Consider the following 22,941-nt stretch of genomic DNA (forward strand, 5'->3'; position numbering starts at 1 on the left):
TATGTGGGGGTTCAAACTGTATATAAGATGCTATGTGGGGGCTCATACTGTATATAAGATGCTATGTGGGGCCTCATACTGTGTATAGGAGGCTATGTGGGGGCTCATGATGTATATATGATGCTATGTGGGGGCTCATACTGTATATAGGAGGCTATGTGGGGGCTCATGCTGTGTATAGGAGGCTATGTGGGGGCTCATGCTGTGTATAGGAGGCTATGTGGGAGCTCATACTCTATATAGGAGGCTATGTGGGTGCTCACACTGTATATAGGAGACTATGTGGGGGCTCATACTGTCTATAGGAGGCTATGTGGGGGGCTCATGCTGTGTATAGGAGGCTATGTGGGGGCTCATGATGTATATAAGATGCTATGTGGGGGCTCATGCTGTATATAGATGGCTATGTGGGGGCTCATGCTGTATATAGGAGGATATGTGGGGGCTCATGCTGTATATAGGAGGCTATGTGGGGGCTCATACTGTCTATAGGAGGCTATGTGGGGGCTCATGATGTATATAAGATGCTATGTGGGGGCTCATGCTGTATATAGATGGCTATGTGGGGGCTCATGCTGTATATAAGAGGCTATGTGGGGGCTCATGCTGTATATAGGAGGCTATGTGGGAGCTCATACTGTATATAGGAGGCTATGTGGGGGCTCATGCTGTATATAAGATGCTATGTGGTGGCTAGTAATGTATATAGGAGGCTATATGGGGGCTTATAATGTATATAGGAGGCTATATGGGGGCTCATAATGTATATAGGAGGCTATGAGAGGCTTATTATGAATATAGGGAGCTATGTGGGGCTCCTGCTGTATATAGGAGGCTATGTGGCAGCTCATACTGTATATAGGAGGCTATGTGGGGGCTCATGCTGTATATAAGATGCTATGTGGTGGCTAGTAATGTATATAGGAGGCTATATGGGGGCTTATAATGTATATAGGAGGCTATATGGGGGCTCATAATGTATATAGGAGGCTATGAGAGGCTTATTATGAATATAGGGAGCTATGTGGGGCTCCTGCTGTATATAGGAGGCTATGTGGGGACTCATACTACATATAAGTGACTGTGTGGGGGCTCATACTGTATATAAGAGGCTGTGTGGGGGCTCATACTACATATAAGTGACTGTGTGGGGGCTCATACTGTATATAAGAGGCTGTGTGGGGGCTCAGACTCTGTATAGGAGGCTATGAGGAGGCTCATTGTGAATATAGGAGGCTATGTGGGAGCTCATACTGTATATAGGAGGCTATATGCGGGCTCACACTGTATATATGGGGCTATGTGGAGGCTTTTACTGTATATAGGGGGCTATGTGGGGCCTCATACTGTATACAAGGGGATGTCAGCATAGTTAATTCTGCTCAATATTAAGCGAAACAATGAATATTATTATAAAATAATAATTATAAATTAACATGTTAATATTAATATTGACCAGAATTAATTTTAACCTATTGGTTCAACCACCACACCCGTCATGGTCTTTCATGTGGCCCCTTGGGAAAATTAACTCCCCACCCCTGACCTAAACAATTAGTAATGTTATGCTGTTGAGCTCCACTGATTCATCTGGCAACCAGCGTAGCAGAAAACATTCCAAGCATCGGTCATGCATTTTCTAGTACTTAAATGCCTCTTAAAGAATAGTGAGTGCAGCTCTGGAGTATAATACAGGATGTAACTCAAGATCAGCACAGGATAAGTAATGTAATGTATGTACACAATGACTGCACCAGCAGAATAGTGAGTGCAGCTCTGGAGTATAATACAGGAGGTAACTCAGGATCAGTACAGAATCAGTAATGTAATGTATGTACACAGTGACTGCACCAGCAGAATAGTGAGTGCAGCTCTGGAGTATAATACAGGAGGTAACTCAGGATCAGTACAGAATCAGTAATGTAATGTATGTACACAGTGACTGCACCAGCAGAATAGTGAGTGCAGCTCTGGAGTATAATACTGGATGTAACTCAGGATCAGTAATGTAATGTATGTACACAGTGATTGCACCAGCAGAATAGTGAGTGCAGCTCTTTAGTATAATACAGGATGTAACTCAGGATCAGTACAGGATCAGTAATGTAATGTATGTACACAGTGAATGTACCAGCAGAATAGTGAGTGCAGCTCTGGAGTATAATACAGGATGTAACTCAGGATCAGCACAGGATAAGTAATGTAATGTATGTACACAGTGACTGCACCAGCAGAATAGTGAGTGCAGCTCTGGAGTATAATACAGGATGTAACTCAGGATCAGTACAGGATAAGTAATGTAATGTATGTACACAGTGACTGCACCAGCAGAATAGTGAGTGCAGCTCTTTAGTATAATACAGGATGTAACTCAGGATCAGTACAGGATCAGTAATGTAATGTATGTACACAGTGAATGTACCAGCAGAATAGTGAGTGCAGCTCTGGAGTATAATATTGGATGTAACTCAGGATCAGCACAGGATAAGTAATGTAATATATGTACATAGTGACTGCACCAGCAGAATAGTGAGTGCAGCTCTGGAGTATAATACAGGATGCAACTCAGGATCAGTACAGGATAAGTAATGTAATGTATGTACACAGTGACTGCACCAGCAGAATAGTGAGTGCAGCTCTGGAGTAAAAGTCTCATTATTGCAGTTACTCACATAGGCACCGATCATCCGTGAGTTCGGTGTCACTTTCTGTCCACATCAGTTTTTCCCCCGAGTTTTCAACACAGAAATACTTTTTTGTTGCGGCGTCCTGTTGGGATGGGGAGAACGCTCCTTGGCCGTCACATTGTAAACCTTGCTCATTTCTCTGGCATCTGCTCCCACCTAATACATATACATACAAGATAATGTAATATGGCGTCTCCAGTCCTGGAGCATCACTTGTTATCCAGTGCAGAGAGCAGCTGTGAATAGCTCATCACCCCAGAGGAGCAGGCACACTCTTGCATTTAATCCACTGCCCATTGATTTCAATGGTAACCCTGTAATTCTTCCTTTCCCCTGTGGGGGTGCTGCAGGGAAAATGAACATCTGCAAGATAGGTCATTGATGTGTGATCGCTGGGATCTGACTCATGCCCATCAGATCTGGACATTGTGCAGGGATCACTGATTGTACTCGCAGTAACATTGTGGAGGGATCACTGATGATACTCCAAGTGACAATGTGCAGGGATCACTGATAGTACTCCCAGTGACATTGTGGAGGGATCACTGATGGTACTCCCAGTGACATTGTGCAGGGATCACTGATGGTACTCCCAGTGACATTGTGCAGGGATCACTGATGGTACTCGCAGTAACATTGTGGAGGGATCACTGATGATACTCCCAGTGGCATTGTGCAGGGATCACTGACGGTACTCCCAGTGATAATGTGCAGGGATCACTGATTGTACTCCCAGTGACATTGTGGAGGGATCACTGACGGTACTCCCAGTGACATTGTGTAGGGATCACTGATGGTACTCGCAGTAACATTGTGCAGGGATCACTGATGGTACTCCCAGTGACATTGTGCAGGGATCACTGATGGTACTCCCAGTGACATTGTGCAGGGATCACTGATGGTACTCCCAGTGACATTGTGCAGGGATCACTGATGGTACTCCCAGTGACATTGTGCAGGGATCACTGATGGTACTCCCAGTGACATTGTGCAGGGATCACTGATGGTACTCCCAGTGACATTGTGTAGGGATTACTGATGGTACTCCCAGTGACATTATGTAGGGATTACTGATAGTACTCCCAATGACATTGTGTAGGGATCACTAATGGTACTCCTAGTGACATTGTGCAGGGATTACTGATAGTACTCCCAGTGACATTGTGTAGGGATTACTGATAGTACTCCCAGTGACATTGTGCAGGGATCACTGATGGTACTTCCAGTGACATTATGTAGGGATTACTGATAGTACTCCCAGTGACATTGTGTAGGGATCACTGATGGTACTCCCAGTGACATTGTGCAGGGATCACTGATGGTACTCCCAGTGACATTGTGCAGGGATTACTGATAGTACTCCCAGTGACATTGTGCAGGGATCACTGATGGTACTTCCAGAGACATTATGTAGGGATTACTGATAGTACTCCCAGTGACATTGTGTAGGGATTACTGATAGTACTCCCAGTGACATTGTGCAGGGATTACTGATAGTACTCCCAGTGACATTGTGTAGGGATTACTGATTGTACTCCCAGTGACATTGTGTAGGGATTACTGATAGTACTCCCAGTGACATTATGTAGGGATTACTGATAGTACTCCCAATGACATTGTGTAGGGATCACTGATGGTACTCCCAGTGACATTGTGCAGGGATTACTGATAGTACTCCCAGTGACATTGTGTAGGGATTACTGATAGTACTCCCAGTGACATTGTGCAGGGATCACTGATGGTACTTCCAGTGACATTGTGCAGGGATCACTGATGGTACTTCCAGTGACATTATGTAGGGATTACTGATAGTACTCCCAGTGACATTATGTAGGGATTACTGATAGTACTTCCAGTGACATTATGTAGGGATTACTGATAGTACTCCCAGTGACATTGTGTAGGGATTACTGATAGTACTCCCAGTGACATTGTGCAGGGATTACTGATAGTACTCCCAGTGACATTGTGCAGGGATCACTGATGGTACTTCCAGTGACATTGTGTAGGGATTACTGATAGTACTCCCAGTGACATTGTGCAGGGATTACTGATAGTACTCCCAGTGACATTGTGTAGGGATCACTGATGGTACTCCCAGTGACATTGTGCAGGGATCACTGATGGTACTCCCAGTGACATTGTGCAGGGATTACTGATAGTACTCCCAGTAACATTGTGTAGGGATCACTGATGGTACTCCCAGTGACATTGTGCCAGGATCACTGATGCTACTCCCAGTGACATTGTGTAGAGATCACTGGTGGTACTCCCAGTAACATTGTGCCGGGATCACTGACGGTACTCCCAGTGACATTGTGTAGGGATCACTGATGGTACTCGCAGTAACATTGTGCAGGGATCACTGATGGTACTCCCAGTGACATTGTGCAGGGATCACTGATGGTACTCCCAGTGACATTGTGCAGGGATCACTGATGGTACTCCCAGTGACATTGTGCAGGGATCACTGATGGTACTCCCAGTGACATTGTGCAGGGATCACTGATGGTACTCCCAGTGACATTGTGCAGGGATCACTGATGGTACTCCCAGTGACATTGTGTAGGGATTACTGATGGTACTCCCAGTGACATTATGTAGGGATTACTGATAGTACTCCCAATGACATTGTGTAGGGATCACTAATGGTACTCCTAGTGACATTGTGCAGGGATTACTGATAGTACTCCCAGTGACATTGTGTAGGGATTACTGATAGTACTCCCAGTGACATTGTGCAGGGATCACTGATGGTACTTCCAGTGACATTATGTAGGGATTACTGATAGTACTCCCAGTGACATTGTGTAGGGATCACTGATGGTACTCCCAGTGACATTGTGCAGGGATCACTGATGGTACTCCCAGTGACATTGTGCAGGGATTACTGATAGTACTCCCAGTGACATTGTGCAGGGATCACTGATGGTACTTCCAGAGACATTATGTAGGGATTACTGATAGTACTCCCAGTGACATTGTGTAGGGATTACTGATAGTACTCCCAGTGACATTGTGCAGGGATTACTGATAGTACTCCCAGTGACATTGTGTAGGGATTACTGATTGTACTCCCAGTGACATTGTGTAGGGATTACTGATAGTACTCCCAGTGACATTATGTAGGGATTACTGATAGTACTCCCAATGACATTGTGTAGGGATCACTGATGGTACTCCCAGTGACATTGTGCAGGGATTACTGATAGTACTCCCAGTGACATTGTGTAGGGATTACTGATAGTACTCCCAGTGACATTGTGCAGGGATCACTGATGGTACTTCCAGTGACATTGTGCAGGGATCACTGATGGTACTTCCAGTGACATTATGTAGGGATTACTGATAGTACTCCCAGTGACATTATGTAGGGATTACTGATAGTACTTCCAGTGACATTATGTAGGGATTACTGATAGTACTCCCAGTGACATTGTGTAGGGATTACTGATAGTACTCCCAGTGACATTGTGCAGGGATTACTGATAGTACTCCCAGTGACATTGTGCAGGGATCACTGATGGTACTTCCAGTGACATTGTGTAGGGATTACTGATAGTACTCCCAGTGACATTGTGCAGGGATTACTGATAGTACTCCCAGTGACATTGTGTAGGGATCACTGATGGTACTCCCAGTGACATTGTGCAGGGATCACTGATGGTACTCCCAGTGACATTGTGCAGGGATTACTGATAGTACTCCCAGTAACATTGTGCCGGGATCACTGATGGTACTCCCAGTAACATTGTGCCAGGATCACTGATGCTACTCCCAGTGACATTGTGTAGAGATCACTGGTGGTACTCCCAGTAACATTGTGCCGGGATCACTGATGGTACTCCCAGTGACATTGTGTAGAGATCACTGGTGGTACTCCCAGTAACATTGTGTAGAGATCACTGGTGGTACTCCCAGTAACATTGTGCCGGGATCACTGATGGTACTCCCAGTGCTCTACAAGATATGCAGTATTCTATTTCTTGAAAATTTTATGCAAAAAAACACTGCAAAAAATTCAGAAATTGTGAATGTTCCCCAAAAAGAAGACAAATAACCCCCCGCACGCTGCGTCCTGATCTGGCCTGCACTTGGATTTACACCGGAAGCTGTCGCACATATTTAGTGAGGCGGCTCGGTCACAGACCTGTCAATCATTCCAAAATCATTCAAAAAAAAAAAAGTGCATCCCACGTTTGTGTGCCGTCGTGGATGATAGAACTTGTATCCAATTGTTTCCATTTCAGCGAATGTCGCACAAACAAGTCTCAGACTTCTGCTGACGACGATCATAATAAACAGATTTGCTACATTGTAACAAGTGTGTCCAACTGCAGCACATGGGCCTTAAAGGGACGGCGCACTCCGGGGTTGTGCAGGGTTAGTGGAAACAATCAGCTGCTTTCTTTTACAAATGGCACAACGCCCGTCCTGGGGTTTTGTCTGGCATAGGAAGAAGCTGTAATACCACATACAACCTTTGGACATGGGTGGCGCTCTTTTTGGGGAGAAATCAGACTTTTTTTTTCTAATTCTGAACAACTTTAACTAATACAATCTATTGTACGCCTCACACATCCAAACTTGCATTAAACTTTAGCAATTTTTTGGCATTTTTATGCAAAGCTCAAGAAGCTCTGGTAACAAATTCATCCTCATTTTTGCCACAGACGCGTGCTGCAATTTGGTGCATGGAAATGCTTCTCTGCTTTCGAGACGAGCACACAGACCATTTTAGAAAAACATCACCTTAGCCAGAGTGAATAGAGCTATGAGGAGTACCCTCCTCTCTAGCGGAATGAAAACCATCGTTTCCTATTATATTTAATTGGCGCCATGTAATACCAAATTCCACCTATAGTGGCCACTGCAGGTTGATATTTCAACCAGCCAGACCCTGGCGATCAGCTGATTAGCTGGAAAAGGCTTATAATTCAAGGAGTCGGAATTTTTAGTCTTCGTTCTGAAGGCCTACGACCAGAAAGCTGACCTTGTTAGGCTAGGTTCACATTTCCGTTAAAATGTATCAGTCACAATCCGCGGCTCTGGTAAACAACGCAATCCGTTTAGCGAATTCCGTTGTGTCCCATACACTTGTATTAGTGGCGGATTGCGACTGATTACCTTGGGTTGCATCCGCTGCACCGCGGTCAGTCGTTTTTGGACTGACCGGCGGGCGGGAGCAACGCAGAATGTAACGTTTTTTGGGCCGTCAAAATTAACGCACCGCGCAGGAATCCGTCGCAGTCCGTCACGCTTGTAATGTATGTCTATGGTGCTGGATTCCGTCGTAATCTGTCTTACGACGTAATCCAGCTCTGGATTCCGTCATGCTCTACTGAGCATGCCCAGCAGGTTTGGCACACCCACTGGGCTGTCCCAAACACAAACAGATCATGACTGATAAGTAAAAAAATGGACGCACAGCGGATGTAACGGACGCAACGGATCAGTTTTTTCACAGGATTCCTGTGAAAGGAATCCTGTGAAAAACACATCTGTTGCGTCAGTTGACAACTAAAAAACAACTGACGGACCTGACGGATTTAAAACAACGGAAATGTGAACCTAGCCTTAAAGAAAGCAATTTCAGTATTACCTGTACTGACTAGGAGGCCTATGACCAGAAAGCTGACCTTGTTAAAGAAAGTGTACCACCCATGCAGCACAGTCTGTCTGCTCAGATCCAGGGGATGCTGTGGCTCGAGGGTCTCCGGACCCGGGGGCTCGCGGGCACTAGAAAATAAAAGGGGGGAACTATGTACAGGGAAATAGTGTTTGTGACGCCACCCGTGGGTCGCGGTAAGGGGAGTACCGCCGCTGCCGATGGGAGTACCCGAGGGAGATGGAGTGGGGCTGCCAGATGACGTTCTCTCCACGGGTGGGGGATGGCCCCGGGACTCTGGATGGTGGATGAGCAGGGAAGCATGGTGCAGACCGTGCACCAGGCAGGACGCAGGGGAGAGCAGTGTACTCACTCAGGTCGTGTGGATGTCGGTGCGACCATTAAGGAGACTCTGACACAGAAGTAAACCAAGTCTCTGGGTGCCGCTGCCACTCTGGGGAGCTCCTCCGGGAATCCGTTCCCGTTGGTATTGCTGGTGGTCTTATCCTGCCTCCGTGTACTGACGCTTTCAGGGTCCCGCTCCCTATATTTCAAAAGAGGATCTGTGCTCTCGATGGCTGACACTTGGGATTTCTGTAGGCCGCATAAGCTGGAAAGCCCTATTCCCCTCGTTGTGTTGATGTCTCGATCTCTGAGCTCTTGGGGAAAGTTCATAAAGAGACTATCCTCCACAGGTTAATTATCAGGTAGCGTGAAGCTACTCCCTGATCTAGGGTCCAGTACCCCGCCGTGCTCGGTACCAGTCCGGTTACTAGATATTCCAGTGCCGACCGTTCTCCAAAACTTAGTCTGGCCCCTTTCTCCCATACCCTGCGACCGAGTCTCCGACTCCTCCGGTCCCAGACCACCGTCTGCGACCTAACCAAAGTCTCCCAGGAGCTACAACTCCCCCAACTCCTCACTCTATGAGGGCTACTACTGAACTGAACAAGTCCCTCCCAGCAGTCTGCCTGACCCCTAGGTGGGTGGCCCTATTCCAGCTTAGCCAATCCCACTGGTGTGCCTGACAGAATGTGGTGTAAGGTGACTAGGATTTGAATGCTGATGGAAGCAATACCAAAGGTTAGGATCCCAGAACCATGGAGGGTGGGTTCTGCACCATAAGAAAAAGGAGTGCAGTTCCCTGTGACACTTTGACTAGTCCAGGGGCGTCACAAAAGCAATTCCAGTATTACCTGTACTGACTAGGAGGGCACTCTCCATGCAATTTCTTTGCATATTTGTTACACTAGGTACAGGGAAGTACCAAGTGAACGGCAAAAGGGACGGGAAACCCTTTATCTAGGGAAGGGGGAGATGGTGAGACCTGACCAAGTCTACCACTGGCTCCTGGCTTCCCTCATAACCCTAGTTTTCGCATCTATGTGCTAAGCCGGATACCTGACCCCAGGGTGACCCTGAAATGGGCCCTAGGAAGGTAGTGGATGGGATGAGCACTTAGTCAACCCCACTAAGCTCTAAAGAAGACACTGGGAATACAAACAGGGGGAAGTAAATTAATAACTTATCTACAGATGACTCAAAGAGAGGAACTGCAACAACACAAAGTTTCTCCAGATATATACATGCCGACTGCTCGCACTGAAGACTTGTAAAGAGTATTAGACCTACTGTATCACCAGCACAGAGTAAGGGGGAATAAGGGTATATAAAGACACAAAAAAAAGGTTCAGGAACTCTGGAGGGTCCTAAAGAGAAAGGAATGAAAACCAAGAGAAGTAACATAGGATACCAAATACAGGAATAATAGAAGGTCAGGGAGCAGTTTGTGCATCCAAACACTGTGACCTTCTATAGCCGGACACCACAGAACTCTGTCACCCGTGACACTATTCAACCAAACTCACATAGGGGAAATCTATACTTTTTCCAAAGGAAAGACCCTTAGTAATAGCAGCTTCATGGAAAGGAGTTGTTATTTAACCAATCGCACATTTTAGGGGATTGCTGCCATTAGAGGACGATGTGATCGTGTGACTTCATTAAGTTTCTATCTTACTTAGGATCTTGGTGGAATAGAAAATCAATCAATTTTCTAGTGCTAGATATTATCTTCATCCATCAGCTTCTGATTGACAACTGCTAATTTGATGAAGCAGAGCTGCAGTGTAAAGCATGGGGGATAAGCAGCAGTCAGAGCTGTTGATAAGTTGGCGAGCTTGGATTTCAGATTCCCATAGACTCCAACAGACAATGCGGGTCAGCTAGAGTTAATCATCAATTATCAGTTCTGATAAAGCGGAGCAAAAACAACAATGGGGATAGATAATTAGGCTATAAGAAAAGCTGAAAAATGTCCCCTAATTTTATTTATTTAATTATTAAAAGGATCTACTTCTGATAACAGGGTGTACTCACAGTGGCTGCGACTATAGGCTCCAGGGTGGAGGGTGCTGGTCCCCAGCGGGCACCGCAGGCATTTGATCATCCCGGCATTTTCCTGATAAGATCCTACAGGACAAGGTGAGCACTCCCCATCCCTGGAGTAACTTCCAGCTGGGCAGATCCCTGCGGAGTCAGTGTCATTATAGTGTATATACTATGGATTTACATAGGACTACAGAAAACATTAAAATATATCGCATTTGTGCACATTTTTGTCACATTTTTCCTGTTTTGAGAGTCTTGTTTATTTTGCGCCAAACTTATTTTAAATTGCGTCAAGTCTATTTTTTTAATTCATGGGGGTTTTTTCGTTTTTTTTTTTTTAATTCCGCCATTGTGAGCTCGCTATTTGTAACCCAGATTCTTGCTCCTTATTCATTATTTGCAACTTTAAAGCGCACCAATCACCAGGGTTTTTCTATATAAGCTAAAGCCAGTGCTATACTGGCACTATCAGGCTGATTCTATATATACCTTTAGTTGTCAGCTCGGATGTACAGGTTTTGAAACACAAGCAAGTAAAGTTTGTATAATGAGCAGCTTTTTGAATGGCAGCAGCTGATAGCTGTGGTGGGTTTGATAGTGATCCCGCCCCCCTGCCTGTCCGTCCTCCTACTGTTATTTATGCTAATTTAATTATAGAATTGTTTTACTAAGTGGCTAGAAGGACCTGTGCTGATGGCATACCCATGTGACCAGCAGGGGCGGGGCCTCAGCCAACATAGCTGATACGAGGAAGAAACTTTATTTTTCAGTTAGCTGACACCCCACCCCTTTGGTCACATGGGTATGACATCAGCACAGGTCCTTCTAGTCACTTAGTAAAAAGATTCTATAATAGAATTAGCATAAATAACAGATAGGGGGAGGATGGACAGGGAGGGGGCGGGAATCACTATGAACCCCCACCGCAGTTCTCAGGTGATCGGCAGCTGCTGTCACACAACCAGCTGCTCATTTTACAAACTTTACTTGCTTGTGTTTCAAAACCTATACATCCGAGCTGACAACTAAAGGTATGTATAGAATCAGCCTGATAGTGCCAGTATAGCACTGGCTTTAGGTTATATGGGAAAATCCTGGTGATTGGTGTGCTTTAATAGCTCATATGACTTTTAGCTTAAAAAGGTGAATGACAAAAACAAAAGAATTTTTTTATTTTGCGTACAATTATCTCGTGCGCCATTTTGAAACATCTGACGCAAAAATGGCAACCAATGGAAAAGGAAAAAAAAAAAAGAAAAATGACTTAAAGGGAACCAACCAGCAGGATTTTCATATATAAGGTAAAGCCATGCCGACTGCTCACACTGAAGACTTGCAAAGCGTATTAGACCTACTGTATCACCAGCAAAGAGTAAGAGGGAATAAGGGTATATAAAGACCCAAAAAACAAAGGTTCAGGAACTCTGCAGGGTCCTAAAGAGAAAGGAATGAAAACCAAGAAGCGGAGAAACATAGGATACCAAATACACCAAGCAGGAATGATAGAAGCTCAGGGCAGTTTGTGCAGCCAAACACTGTGACCTTCTATAGCCGGACACCACAGGACTCTCTGTCACCCGTGACACTATTCAACCAAACTCACATAGGGAAATCTATCATTTTTCCAAAGAAAAGACCCTTCCTAATAGCAGCTTCATGTAAAGCATGCTAGGATGCTGAATGTAAGCAGAGCTTCTGTTCAGAGATTGCATGTTTTATTTCAGAAATATGTGCAAGTAAAGTTCCAGCAATGCACTGCTATTTGATTGACAGGTGCAACAGGAAGGGAATATGTGGGTCGGGTCTTGCTATCTATTCCCGCCCCTGTCTGCCTGCCTGGCCTTCCTCCCGCTGTCGCCGTCATAGACGTTAATTCTGGCACAGGCAGACAGACGGGGGCGGGAATAGATAACAAGACCCACATATTCCCTTCCTGTTGCACCTGTCAATCAAATACCAGTGCATTGCTGGAACTTTACTTGCACATATTTCTGAAATAAAACATGCAATCCCAGAAGAAAAGCTATGCTTACATTCAGCATCCTAGTGCCAGTATAGCCCTGGCTTTACTTTATATATGAAAATCATGATAGTTGCTTCCCTTTGATAAAAAAATGAAATGATGATTTGGGGACATTAAGTTACATAAGAGAATCCACTAAATGACAAACTCAGCTCAACTTGGGTTACATTGTGTCTTTTACTCTAGTCACAATCAAAGGCGCATTCAAAATTGTAACTTTTGTGAGTCATTTTCCTTTTACGCCTTATGATATACAGTATATTATACATTGATACTTATGTGCCAAATTCTATTAAAATGGTGCAAGTGGGTGCAGTCCAGTATTTTGCACAAAATTAAACAATTCCTTATATATTTTTAATAAAAAAAAGTTGTATGTTCTGCTAAATTGTTGCAAACAACATTGCGGAAAAAATTCTGCTGTACAAATAGAATCATTTGCACAAAGAGATTGCAATATTTAAAAAGTCACAATAGATGAAACAGTCAAAAACTATTGGAAACAAAAGAATATTCCTATAATGAGAAAGTTAAAAAAATACAAAGGCAAACATATAAATTAGGCTTTAAAAAGGCACAAATTACAGGAAAATAGGCAAAAAAACCCAAAAAGGTAAATGAAAAAAGGTGCACATGCGATAATGAATTGCTCCTGATCTTCCACTGTGCAGGCTGTGCGCAGATGTGTGGTCACCTAACCGCGGCACAGTTTTGGACGCAGCTTCGGCTGTGACTAGAGTAGAACATATTTTGCGTTTTCAGATTCTGAAATGGTTGCGGTAAATAATACATTTCCATCCGCACACGTACCGCAGCCTCCCCCATCTACGGTTTTCACTTTCTGGAATCCTTTCTCGCAGCCGAGTGCGACACGCGAGGCCGCATCTTCCGGGAAATAATCAGACTGATCCGCCACAAACAGTCTGGAGTCCAAGTTCAGGGAGTAGCTGCCAGTTCTGACCAGAGATAAGAGGCGCCCGACCACGTCCTCGGCAGCCACGGCAGATTCTGTAAGGGAAAAGGAAACGGATAAATGACTGTAATGAAATCAGGAAATCTTTCGGCATCCCCCTACCTCTGCGCAAGCAACGCTGCGAACCATGGAGCCATCATCATTTACTCATCCCCCCAGTATTGGCTGAGGATAACAAGAATGTTGTCATTAAATAGGATCTATCATCAATTCCAAAGTGTCCCATTTTTACTTTTATGCTACTCCCGCTGCTCCCCTGGGTATTCCACTTTTTGCAATTTCACCATACTGTTCCAGAGATATGAGCTTTTTTACATAGTACTAATTTCTTTATCATTTACAAGAGAAAAATGGCTCACAGGATCCTCAGGGGCGTGTCTCGCAAGATCCTATGGGGGGGTGTCTCGTGGGATCCTCTAGGGGCATGTCTAACAGGATCCTCTGGGGGAGTGTCTCGTGGAATCCTTTGGGGGCATGTCTTGTGGGATCCTCTGGGGGCATGTCTTGTGGGATCCTCTGGGGGCGTCTCATGGGATCCTCTGGGGGCGTGTCTCGTGGGATCATCTGGAGACGTGTCTCATGGGATCCTCTGGGGGCGTGTCTAACAGGATCTTCTTGGGGCGTCTCATGTGATCTTCTGGGAGCGTGTCTCACGGGATCCTCTGGGGGCGTGTCTTGTGGGATCCTCTTGGAGTGCATTGCGTTTTGATGTGGGTTTTTTTGCCAGGAGATGCAGTATTGGTGCAGGAATTTGGTGTATAAATTTCAGCACCATATCTGCATGTCTTGGTGGTGTTTTTCTGCCAGGACAGGCAGGTTTCATTGAACTGAATGAGTTCAACTTGAAATGAGGTCACTGATTTCAATGAGGTCATCTGAGATCAGTTTACCTCTGGTCACAGGTACAGAACCGTGAGAATCTCTAGCTGTGATCGCAGATTAACTAAATGAAGTCACCGCTCACAGCTGCATTTCAGTCAGTCTATGCCTGAAGCTAAAGCATGCGGTCATGTTCTGTGCCCACTCACTTTAACTTCAGTATGTAGCAGAGCCAGGATCATTATGGGAACTCATGTGGATTACGTCAGAACTGGGTGTTTGGTGTTAATAAGTTGGCGAAAGAGGGTGTGTTTTTTTTGTATTTTATTTCACATAAACAACTTTTTCAGTGTTTGTGTTTATTTCTTTTCACATATAGAGTATTAGTAGTGGGGGGGGTCTCACAGATGCCCCTTACTACTAATCTGTGAGCTGTCATTTACCTCTTATATTACCCCGATTGCCACTGCACCAGGGCAATTGGGAGGAGCCGGGTAAAGTGCCGGGATTGTCACATCAAACAAATGAGAAAGTTCTGGGCAGCTGCAGGCTGCTACTTTTAGGTTGGAGGGCCCAATAACCATAGGTCCTCCCCAGCCTGAAAATACCCGTCCCCAGCTGTCGGCTTTAACATGGCTGAGTATCAAAATTGGACCAATTTTTACAATTATTTATTTAAATAATTTTAAGAAAAGCCGCAGATGGGTCCCTCTTATTTTCATACACAGCCAAGAGAAGCACACGGATGGGGGCTGCAGCCTGTAGCCATATGCTTTATCTGGACTGGTATCACATTATGGCGACCATATGCCAATTTATTTATTTTTATACTATAGGGATGCAGACAGCATGTGTGATTCCAAGCAATCACAAATGCTGTCACAAAGGGTGGGGGCGTGGTCTAACTGCAACCAATAACAGAGGCAGGGACTGTCAGTGTACTGGGAAAGCAGTGAAAATGCACGAGGGTAATGAGCGGTCTCAGAAGTATAGAGACTCGGGAGACTCAGTAAGTATAACGCTCCTGCTCTAATCCCCCTAGGATCATTTAAAAGCACAATGTTCGGGTCCCCATACACTTATATGGGGATTGGCATCCGGGCAGATGTTTGGGTTCTAGTCTGGTTCCGGTTGTTTTTTTTAAATCTGGTTGGACCCGCTGAACCCAATATATCTGCGGGTTTGCCCATCTCTAATCATTATGAATCACATAGTGGCGGCTGCAAGCCTTAATGACAAATGATCAGACACCTCTGTGTACACGGATGCTTTTGAAGAAGATTTTTCCCAAAAATCAATATATTGGAGAAAAGAAATTAGAATAAATCTCCTATATGTTTTAATAGAAAATACCTTGCTAAGACGCTTTGCCCATTTTTAAAAAGTTACTTGGCATTGGGCTAAAAACGCCAAATATCCCAAAATGTTTACATAATTTAGAGGTGCGCAAAAACATTTTCTGTAAAAAACTTTTTGCTAAATTGGAGCCATAGTTTTTTGGTTTTTTTTTAAGCATGTGAATTTTTAAGCCAGGTAAATCCAAAACTGTGTGTAACCACAGTCTAAGCGATTTTGCACAATGGTGATTTAAGAGCCCTAACATTTTTTTTTACATATCTCATGCTTCCAAATATATATTTTGAGTTTTTCTTAATTATTTTTAGATTTTTTATGGGACATAGCGCTGACTTCTAATTTCTTTTGTATATAATAAGCTTTATTAGTAATAAAATGTCCAAAAATATAAAAAAAATACTTTTCTTTTATTCAAAAATTATTTTTGTTTTTCACATTTGCAAATCGATACTAAAATAATGATTTGGGTTGGTTGATTTATTTTTCTTTAGTTGTGTTTTATTGGATACATTTTTTTTACTTCCGTTCCTTGATATTTATTTTTTAACATAAAATCTCTTAGAAATTGTGAGAGTTGAAGTTGTTGCTGTCTATTTATAACCAACATTGAAAAAGAAAAGACAGAAGAGGTTATAAAACGCTTCTGTCTTCTATTTGAAGTCCCCATTTTTCAGGGATAAGACTTTTTCTTCCTAAATTGCAGAGACAGGTGCTTTAAAGTTGAAATAGTTGCTGCTATTGCGCGATCTATTTATAACCAACATTGAAAAAGAAAAAAACAGAAGAGGTTATAAAACGCTTCTGTCTTCTCTTCGAAGTCCCCATTTTTCAGGGATAGGACTTTTTCTTCCTAAATTGCAGAGTCAGGAGTTTTAAACGTGAAATTGTTGCTGCTGTTGCGCTCTCTATTTATAACCAACATTGGAAAAGAGAAGACAGAAGAGGTTATAAAACGCTTCTGTCTTCTCTTCGAAGTCCCCATTTTTCAGGGATAGGACTTTTTCTTCCTAAATTGCAGAGTCAGGAGCTTTAAAGGTGAAATTGTGGCTGTTGTTGCTCTCTCTATGTATAACCAACATTGGAAAAGAGAAGACAGATGAGGTTATAAAACACTTCTGTCTTCTCTTCGAAATACCCATTTTTCAGGGAAAGGACTTTTTCTTCCTAAATTGCAAGAGACAGGAGCTTTAAACGTGAAATTGTTGCTGTTGTTGCACTATCTATTTATAATCAACATTGGAAAAGAGAAAACAGAAATGATTATAAAACACTTCTGTCTGCTCCTCAAAGTCCCTATTTTTCAGGGATAGGACTTTTTCTTCCTAAATTGCAAGAGACAGGAGCTTTAAAGGTGAAATTGTTGCTAATGTTGCGCTCTCTATTTATAACCAACATTGGAAAAGAGAAGACAGAAGAGGTTATAAACCGCTTCTGTCTTCTCTTTGAAGTCCCTATTTTTCAGGGATAGGACTTTTTCTTCCAAAATTGCAGAGACGGGAGCTTTAAAGGTGAAATTGTTGCTGTCTCTATTTATTATTAACATTGGAAAAGAGAAGACAGAAGTGATCATAAACCGCTTCTGTCTGCTCCTTGAAGTCCCTATTTTTCAGAGAGGACTTTTTCTTCCTAAATTGCAGAGACAGGGGTTTTAAAACTTTTGCAATAGTGCAAGTTTAGACTTTGCACACAAAAATTTTTGGCATGCGTCATAAACAGAGTAATTCTATGGCTATATGAATGGAAGCACTATACTGACTGACACTGCTTATAAGGTGACTCTGCCGGTATTGATGATTTACCAAACAAGAAAATAAAAAATACTTATCAGCCGATCCACAAACAGGCAATCTGACAGTCCAGGTATCATGAGTATAGGGCTGCACGGATCCAACAAACCCAGCTCGTTAATGGGTGGTGCACATCACAGAAAGTAAGGAATGATCCAGTAATCTCGCAGGTAAAATCCAACAAAAATTTTTTAAAGCCTTTTTTTAAAAAAATACGTGATAAACATGGCAGAGTGGAAAGAAAAAAACATATGAAAAGTAGTCTAATTAAAAGCACATAGTTATGGTAGCGATGACGCGTTTCGGACTGGCCTAAGATAGGTCTTTCTTTTGGGATTGTTGGATCATTCCTTCCTTTCACTGATTATTTAAGTCGTTTTTCTTTGTCGGGGTTATGGCTTGTACTTGTTTACATAAAAGAAAGCTTTAAAAAACAAGGTAAATGAAACTTATAGATTTAATCGCAAGGGACAGAAACGCTTTCATGTTAGCTGGTGTAAATGCCGCTGTTCTCCTGAATCCGGAGTAGTTTTTCTTTTGTTCCTGCGCCTCTCCGTTCCTGAGATATGGCCTCATCTTCCATGTATATAAATCTAGCCTTTTTATCCAAGTGGGCGTGGTCCACCAAAATATGTCCATAGAAAACTAAGGACCACACCCTCTTGGCAATAATGACATTTTATAGACAGGGAATAAAAGGTCATATCTTAGGAATGGAAAGGCGCAGGAACAAAAGAAAAACAGCGCCGGATTCAGGAGAACAGGGGCATTTACACCAGGTTAAAAAAAAGTTACATATACAGTACAGACCAAAAGTTTGGACACACCTTCTCATCTCTAGAACAACTGTTAAGAGGAGACTTTGTGCAGCAGGCCTTCATGGTAAAATAGCTGCTAGGAAACCACTGCTAAGGACAGGCAACAAGCAGAAGAGACTTGTTTGGGCTATAGAACACAAGGAATGGACATTAGACCAGTGGAAATCTGTGCTTTGGTCTGATGAGTCCAAATTTGAGATCTTTGGATCCAACCACCGTGTCTTTGTAGAAAAGGTGAGAGGATGGACTCTACATGGCTGGTTCCCACCATGAAGCATGGAGGAGGAGGTGTGATGGTCTGGGGGGGCTTTGCTGGTGACACTGTTGGGGATTTATTAATAATTGAAGGCATACAGAACCAGCATGGCTACCACAGCATCGTGCAGCGGCGTGCTATTCCATCCGGTTTGCGTTTAGTTGGACCATCATTTATTTTTCAACAGGACAATAACCCCAAACACACCTCCAGGCTGTGTAAGGGCTATTTGACTAAGAAGGAGAGTGATGGGGTGCTACGTCAGATGACCTGGCCTCCACAGTCACCAGACCTGAACCCAATCGAGATGGTTTGGGGTGAGCTGGACCGCAGAGTGAAGGCAAAAGGGCCAACAAGTGCTAAGCATCTCTGGGAACTCCTTCAAGACTGTTGGAAAACCATTTCCGGTGACTTCCTCTTGAAGCTCATCAAGAGAATGACAAGAGTGTGCAAAGCAGTCATCAAAGCAAAAAGTGGCTACTTTGAAGAACCTAGAATATAAGACATATTTTCAGTTGTTTCACACTTTGTTAAGGATTTCATTCCACATGTGTTAATTCATAGTTTTGATGCCTTCAATGTGAATCTACAATTTTTAGAGTCATGAAAATAAAGAAAACTCTTTGAATGAGAAGGTGTGTCCAAACTTTTGGTCTGTACTGTATATGGCAAGTGAAAGACTATCTTTATAGTAATAGAGTAAGATTACCATTAGCTGGGACCGACTAAAGTAGTATTTTGGCGGCAGAACTATTAGCTGATCGCTGCCTGTGCCATTCATAATCCCATTGTTCCCTCTAAATCCAGGATTACACTTTACATGAACCCGGACGTTTGAAATTATAGATTTGTTTTCGGAAATTGAGTAATTTGCAGAAATGGAGCGGGAATCGCAAGTCTCTGGATACGCTGCTTCCTTTCAATGTGGCAATAATATGTTGTTGGCTTCACAACAGAAAAACAGATTTTATGAGATAAAATCTGAGAAATACTTGTGTTTTTTTTATAGGATTACTTTTTTTTTTCTTTCAGTCAAATAAACATAGAGGATTTATTGTCACCTGGTATCTGGCAGGATAGGTCATAAATGTGTGACAGGTGCCGGTCCCACCGCCGCGCGCTGGTCCCTGCACCAGACGTTAATCCTTTGCGTAGGCCCTGAATGTCCTAAATGAGATTAACCCTTCAAGAACCAATATTGTCTAATTGTCCAATAAGAATAGAGGATGCTAGATTTTTTGTAGACCCAACATCCAAGGGTATACACAAAGAAGAGGGGGTCAGAGCAAAAACTAAGAAAGAAAAACTTCACATCTGGTACTGCTTAACAAGAGCGAGGAGCAGAGAGAGGCATTGACGCGGGTAGAAAAACAGATCCCTGCTCTGACTTTTCTTGTAGGTACTTATCTAACCCCAGAGCTGGATTTACAGTTACACTGCTCAGTACTGAGGTATAATGTCCTCCATGCTGCTGTTACTACTTCTGAACATGTACTACATAGAGACAAGGGAGCAGGAATCCCTCCTGTATGTGTGTGCTGTGTATGGGAGACATCATAGCAGCTAGTCTCCACCCACCAGCTCAGAGACAACTGCTGCTGTGTAATGTCCTCCATGCTGTGCTGCTTCTGAACATGTGCTAGATAGAAACAGGAGAGCAGGAATCCGTCATGTCTGTATGTACTGTGTATGGGAGACATCATAGCAGCTCGTCTCCACTTACTAGCTCAGAGACAATTGCTGCTGTATTTTGTCTTCCATGCTGCTGCTGCTGTTCTTTCTGAATATGTGCTAAATATAGGCAGGACAGCAGGAAATCCTCATGTCTGTGTGCTGTGTATGGGAGACATCATAGCAGCTTGTCTCCTCCCACTAGCTCTGAGAAAATTTCTGCTGTATAATGTTCTCCATACTGCTGCTGCTTCTGCTTTTGAACATGTGCTACATAGATACAGGGGAGCAGGAATTTGACATCATAGCAGCTAGTCTCCTCCCACTAGCTCATAAACAATTGCTGCTGTATAATGTTCTCCATGCTGCTGCTTTTGTACATGTGCTACATAGAGACAGGGGAGCAGGAATCTCTCATTTCTGTGTGTACTGTGTATGGGGGACATCATAGCAGCTAGACTCCACCTACTAGCTAAGAGACAATTGCTGCTGTACAATGTCCTCCATGCTGCTGCTGTTACTTCTGAACATGTGCTACATATAGGCAGGAGTGCAGAAATCCTTCATCTCTGTGTGTGCTGTGTATGGGAGACATCATAGCAGCTAGTCTTCACCCACCAGCTCAGAGACAATTGCAGCTGTGTTTTATTCTCCATGCTGCTGTATAATGTCCTCCATGCTGCTGTATAATGTCCTCCATGCTGCTGCTGTTACTTCTGAACATGTGCTGCATAGAGACAGGAGAGCAGGAATTCCTCCTGTCTGTGTGTGCTGTATATGGCAGACATCATAGCAGCTAGTCTCTTCCCACTAGCTCAGAGACAATTGCTACACAATTGCTGCTGTATACTGTTCAAAAGCAGAAAAAGCAGCATGGAGAACATGTGCTACATATAAGCAGGAGAGCCGGAATCCCTCTTGTCTGTGTGTACTGTGTATGGGAGACATCATAGCAGCTAGTCTCCACCTACTAGCTCAGAGACAATTGCTGCTGTATTTTGTCTTCCATGCTGCTGCTACTTCTGAACATGTTAAATAGAGGCAAGGGAGCAGGAACCCCTCATGTCTGTATGTGCTGTGTATGGCAGACATCATAGCAATTAGTCACCACCAACTTGCTCAGAGACAACTTAAAATTAGAGATGGAGTCTGCAGAGAGGAAAAGTGGTGAAAATGCAGGATACAAGTCATCTAATAAGCAGAAATAGTGCTATTCCTCATTTACACACCTTTTTTTGGTCTCACTCTCTATTGACCTACATACCCAGCCATCCTATAACCTCTCATCATACCACTTGATCTCCATTACAAGATCTTGGCTTTCCGACTATGTCTAGGTCCAGCCTGGTACCAAACAGCTCTAACGCATTGTACGTGTGGGTGCCCGAAGGATAGCCATTCCTTCAAGACGGTCTTTGGGTTGTTCCCCCTTTTACTAGACCTTGTCTATGGAATCACTTGACCAGCTAAAGGCGCCAACGTCAAGGGACCAGCGAAGTCTTGGTGAAGAAGAACCTATAGGTGAAGTTGTGCCTTTTGTTGATTATTTCTTTGAGTTGACTAATTCCTAGTTGGACTATGACTAGCCCCATCAAGCAGTGTGCAACTAGAAGGAGAACGTTTATGGCTCAAAATCATTTCTTTATGACTACTACCTTTTGCAGTCCACAACCTCTTCATAACTCCATTCACAAATCTAGCATACCCAATAAAAGTGCTTTATGTGGCACCAAAGCTATCGAAACCAGCAATTTTGGGGATTTTGGGAAGACTTCAGTGTCATTAGACTCTTGGAGGTCTCCTGCTTTGTTGAACCTCCTGAATCCCAAATATCAGGTCTACTCTACATGGCAAGACTCTAAAAAAAATAGATCCTCCAAGCATTCATCATGAGGCATGTACCTACCAATATCATGTAAAGTGGGCAGAGAGGATTCTGGGATATGTCGTAGCTGAGCCGTCCAGGTAATATTCACTCTTAGACGGCTGGAGGACAAACACGTAACGTGGACGGTGGAGTCATCACAAAGCGATAGAAGTCCTTTTCCGTTACTCTATAGAAATAGAAAATCAGTAATGGTGGACATCATAAAACATGCTAGAGAAAGGTCGATTTGGTTGAAACCCATCTTTAAAAGTGTCCGACCACTAAATTGAGGATGCCTATTGTCACACAGAGATTTTTACAAATTTTGATGACTGTCATGGTGGCGTTGGGTTCTGTTCAGACTATAGATTCTCACATTCTATCCCATAACTTCTCTGGTGTCTTTGATCAGCACAGGCAGACTCTGGCGTCGACCTACAGACTTGTGTTTCATAGGCTAACAAGAGTTAATCTCTGCTGGTCTGCTTGTTAGTCTCCTTTGATCACATGTTGTGAGGAAGCCAATCCCATCTGCTCCCCTCGTATTTATGCTGGCTGGAACCTTCCTCCTATGTCAACTATAGTTTATCTTAGCTGGTTTGGTGAGGTGTTGTGATCCAAACTGTATGGTGGTTGTTATACTTGTTGCCGAGTTCAGTTGTAGTGTTAACCCCTGTTGCCTTTT

The 22,941-nt window shown here is 43.5% G+C and overlaps 1 protein-coding gene across 1 annotated transcript in view; it reads right to left on the reverse strand.

The window, feature by feature from the left end:
* Positions 1 to 22,941, reverse strand: part of TG (thyroglobulin) — a 221,975-nt gene that overhangs the window by 139,953 nt on the left and 59,081 nt on the right. The window contains exons 19-22 of the mRNA XM_075316012.1: positions 22,296 to 22,443; positions 13,520 to 13,717; positions 10,675 to 10,824; positions 2,673 to 2,843 (exon numbers count right to left, since the gene is read on the reverse strand). Coding sequence (XP_075172127.1) covers positions 2,673 to 2,843; positions 10,675 to 10,824; positions 13,520 to 13,717; positions 22,296 to 22,443 — 667 coding nt within the window. The remainder of the gene's footprint in view (positions 1 to 2,672; positions 2,844 to 10,674; positions 10,825 to 13,519; positions 13,718 to 22,295; positions 22,444 to 22,941) is intronic.

This window comes from Anomaloglossus baeobatrachus, chromosome 6, assembly GCF_048569485.1.
Source record: "Anomaloglossus baeobatrachus isolate aAnoBae1 chromosome 6, aAnoBae1.hap1, whole genome shotgun sequence".
Taxonomy (NCBI): domain Eukaryota; kingdom Metazoa; phylum Chordata; class Amphibia; order Anura; family Aromobatidae; genus Anomaloglossus; species Anomaloglossus baeobatrachus.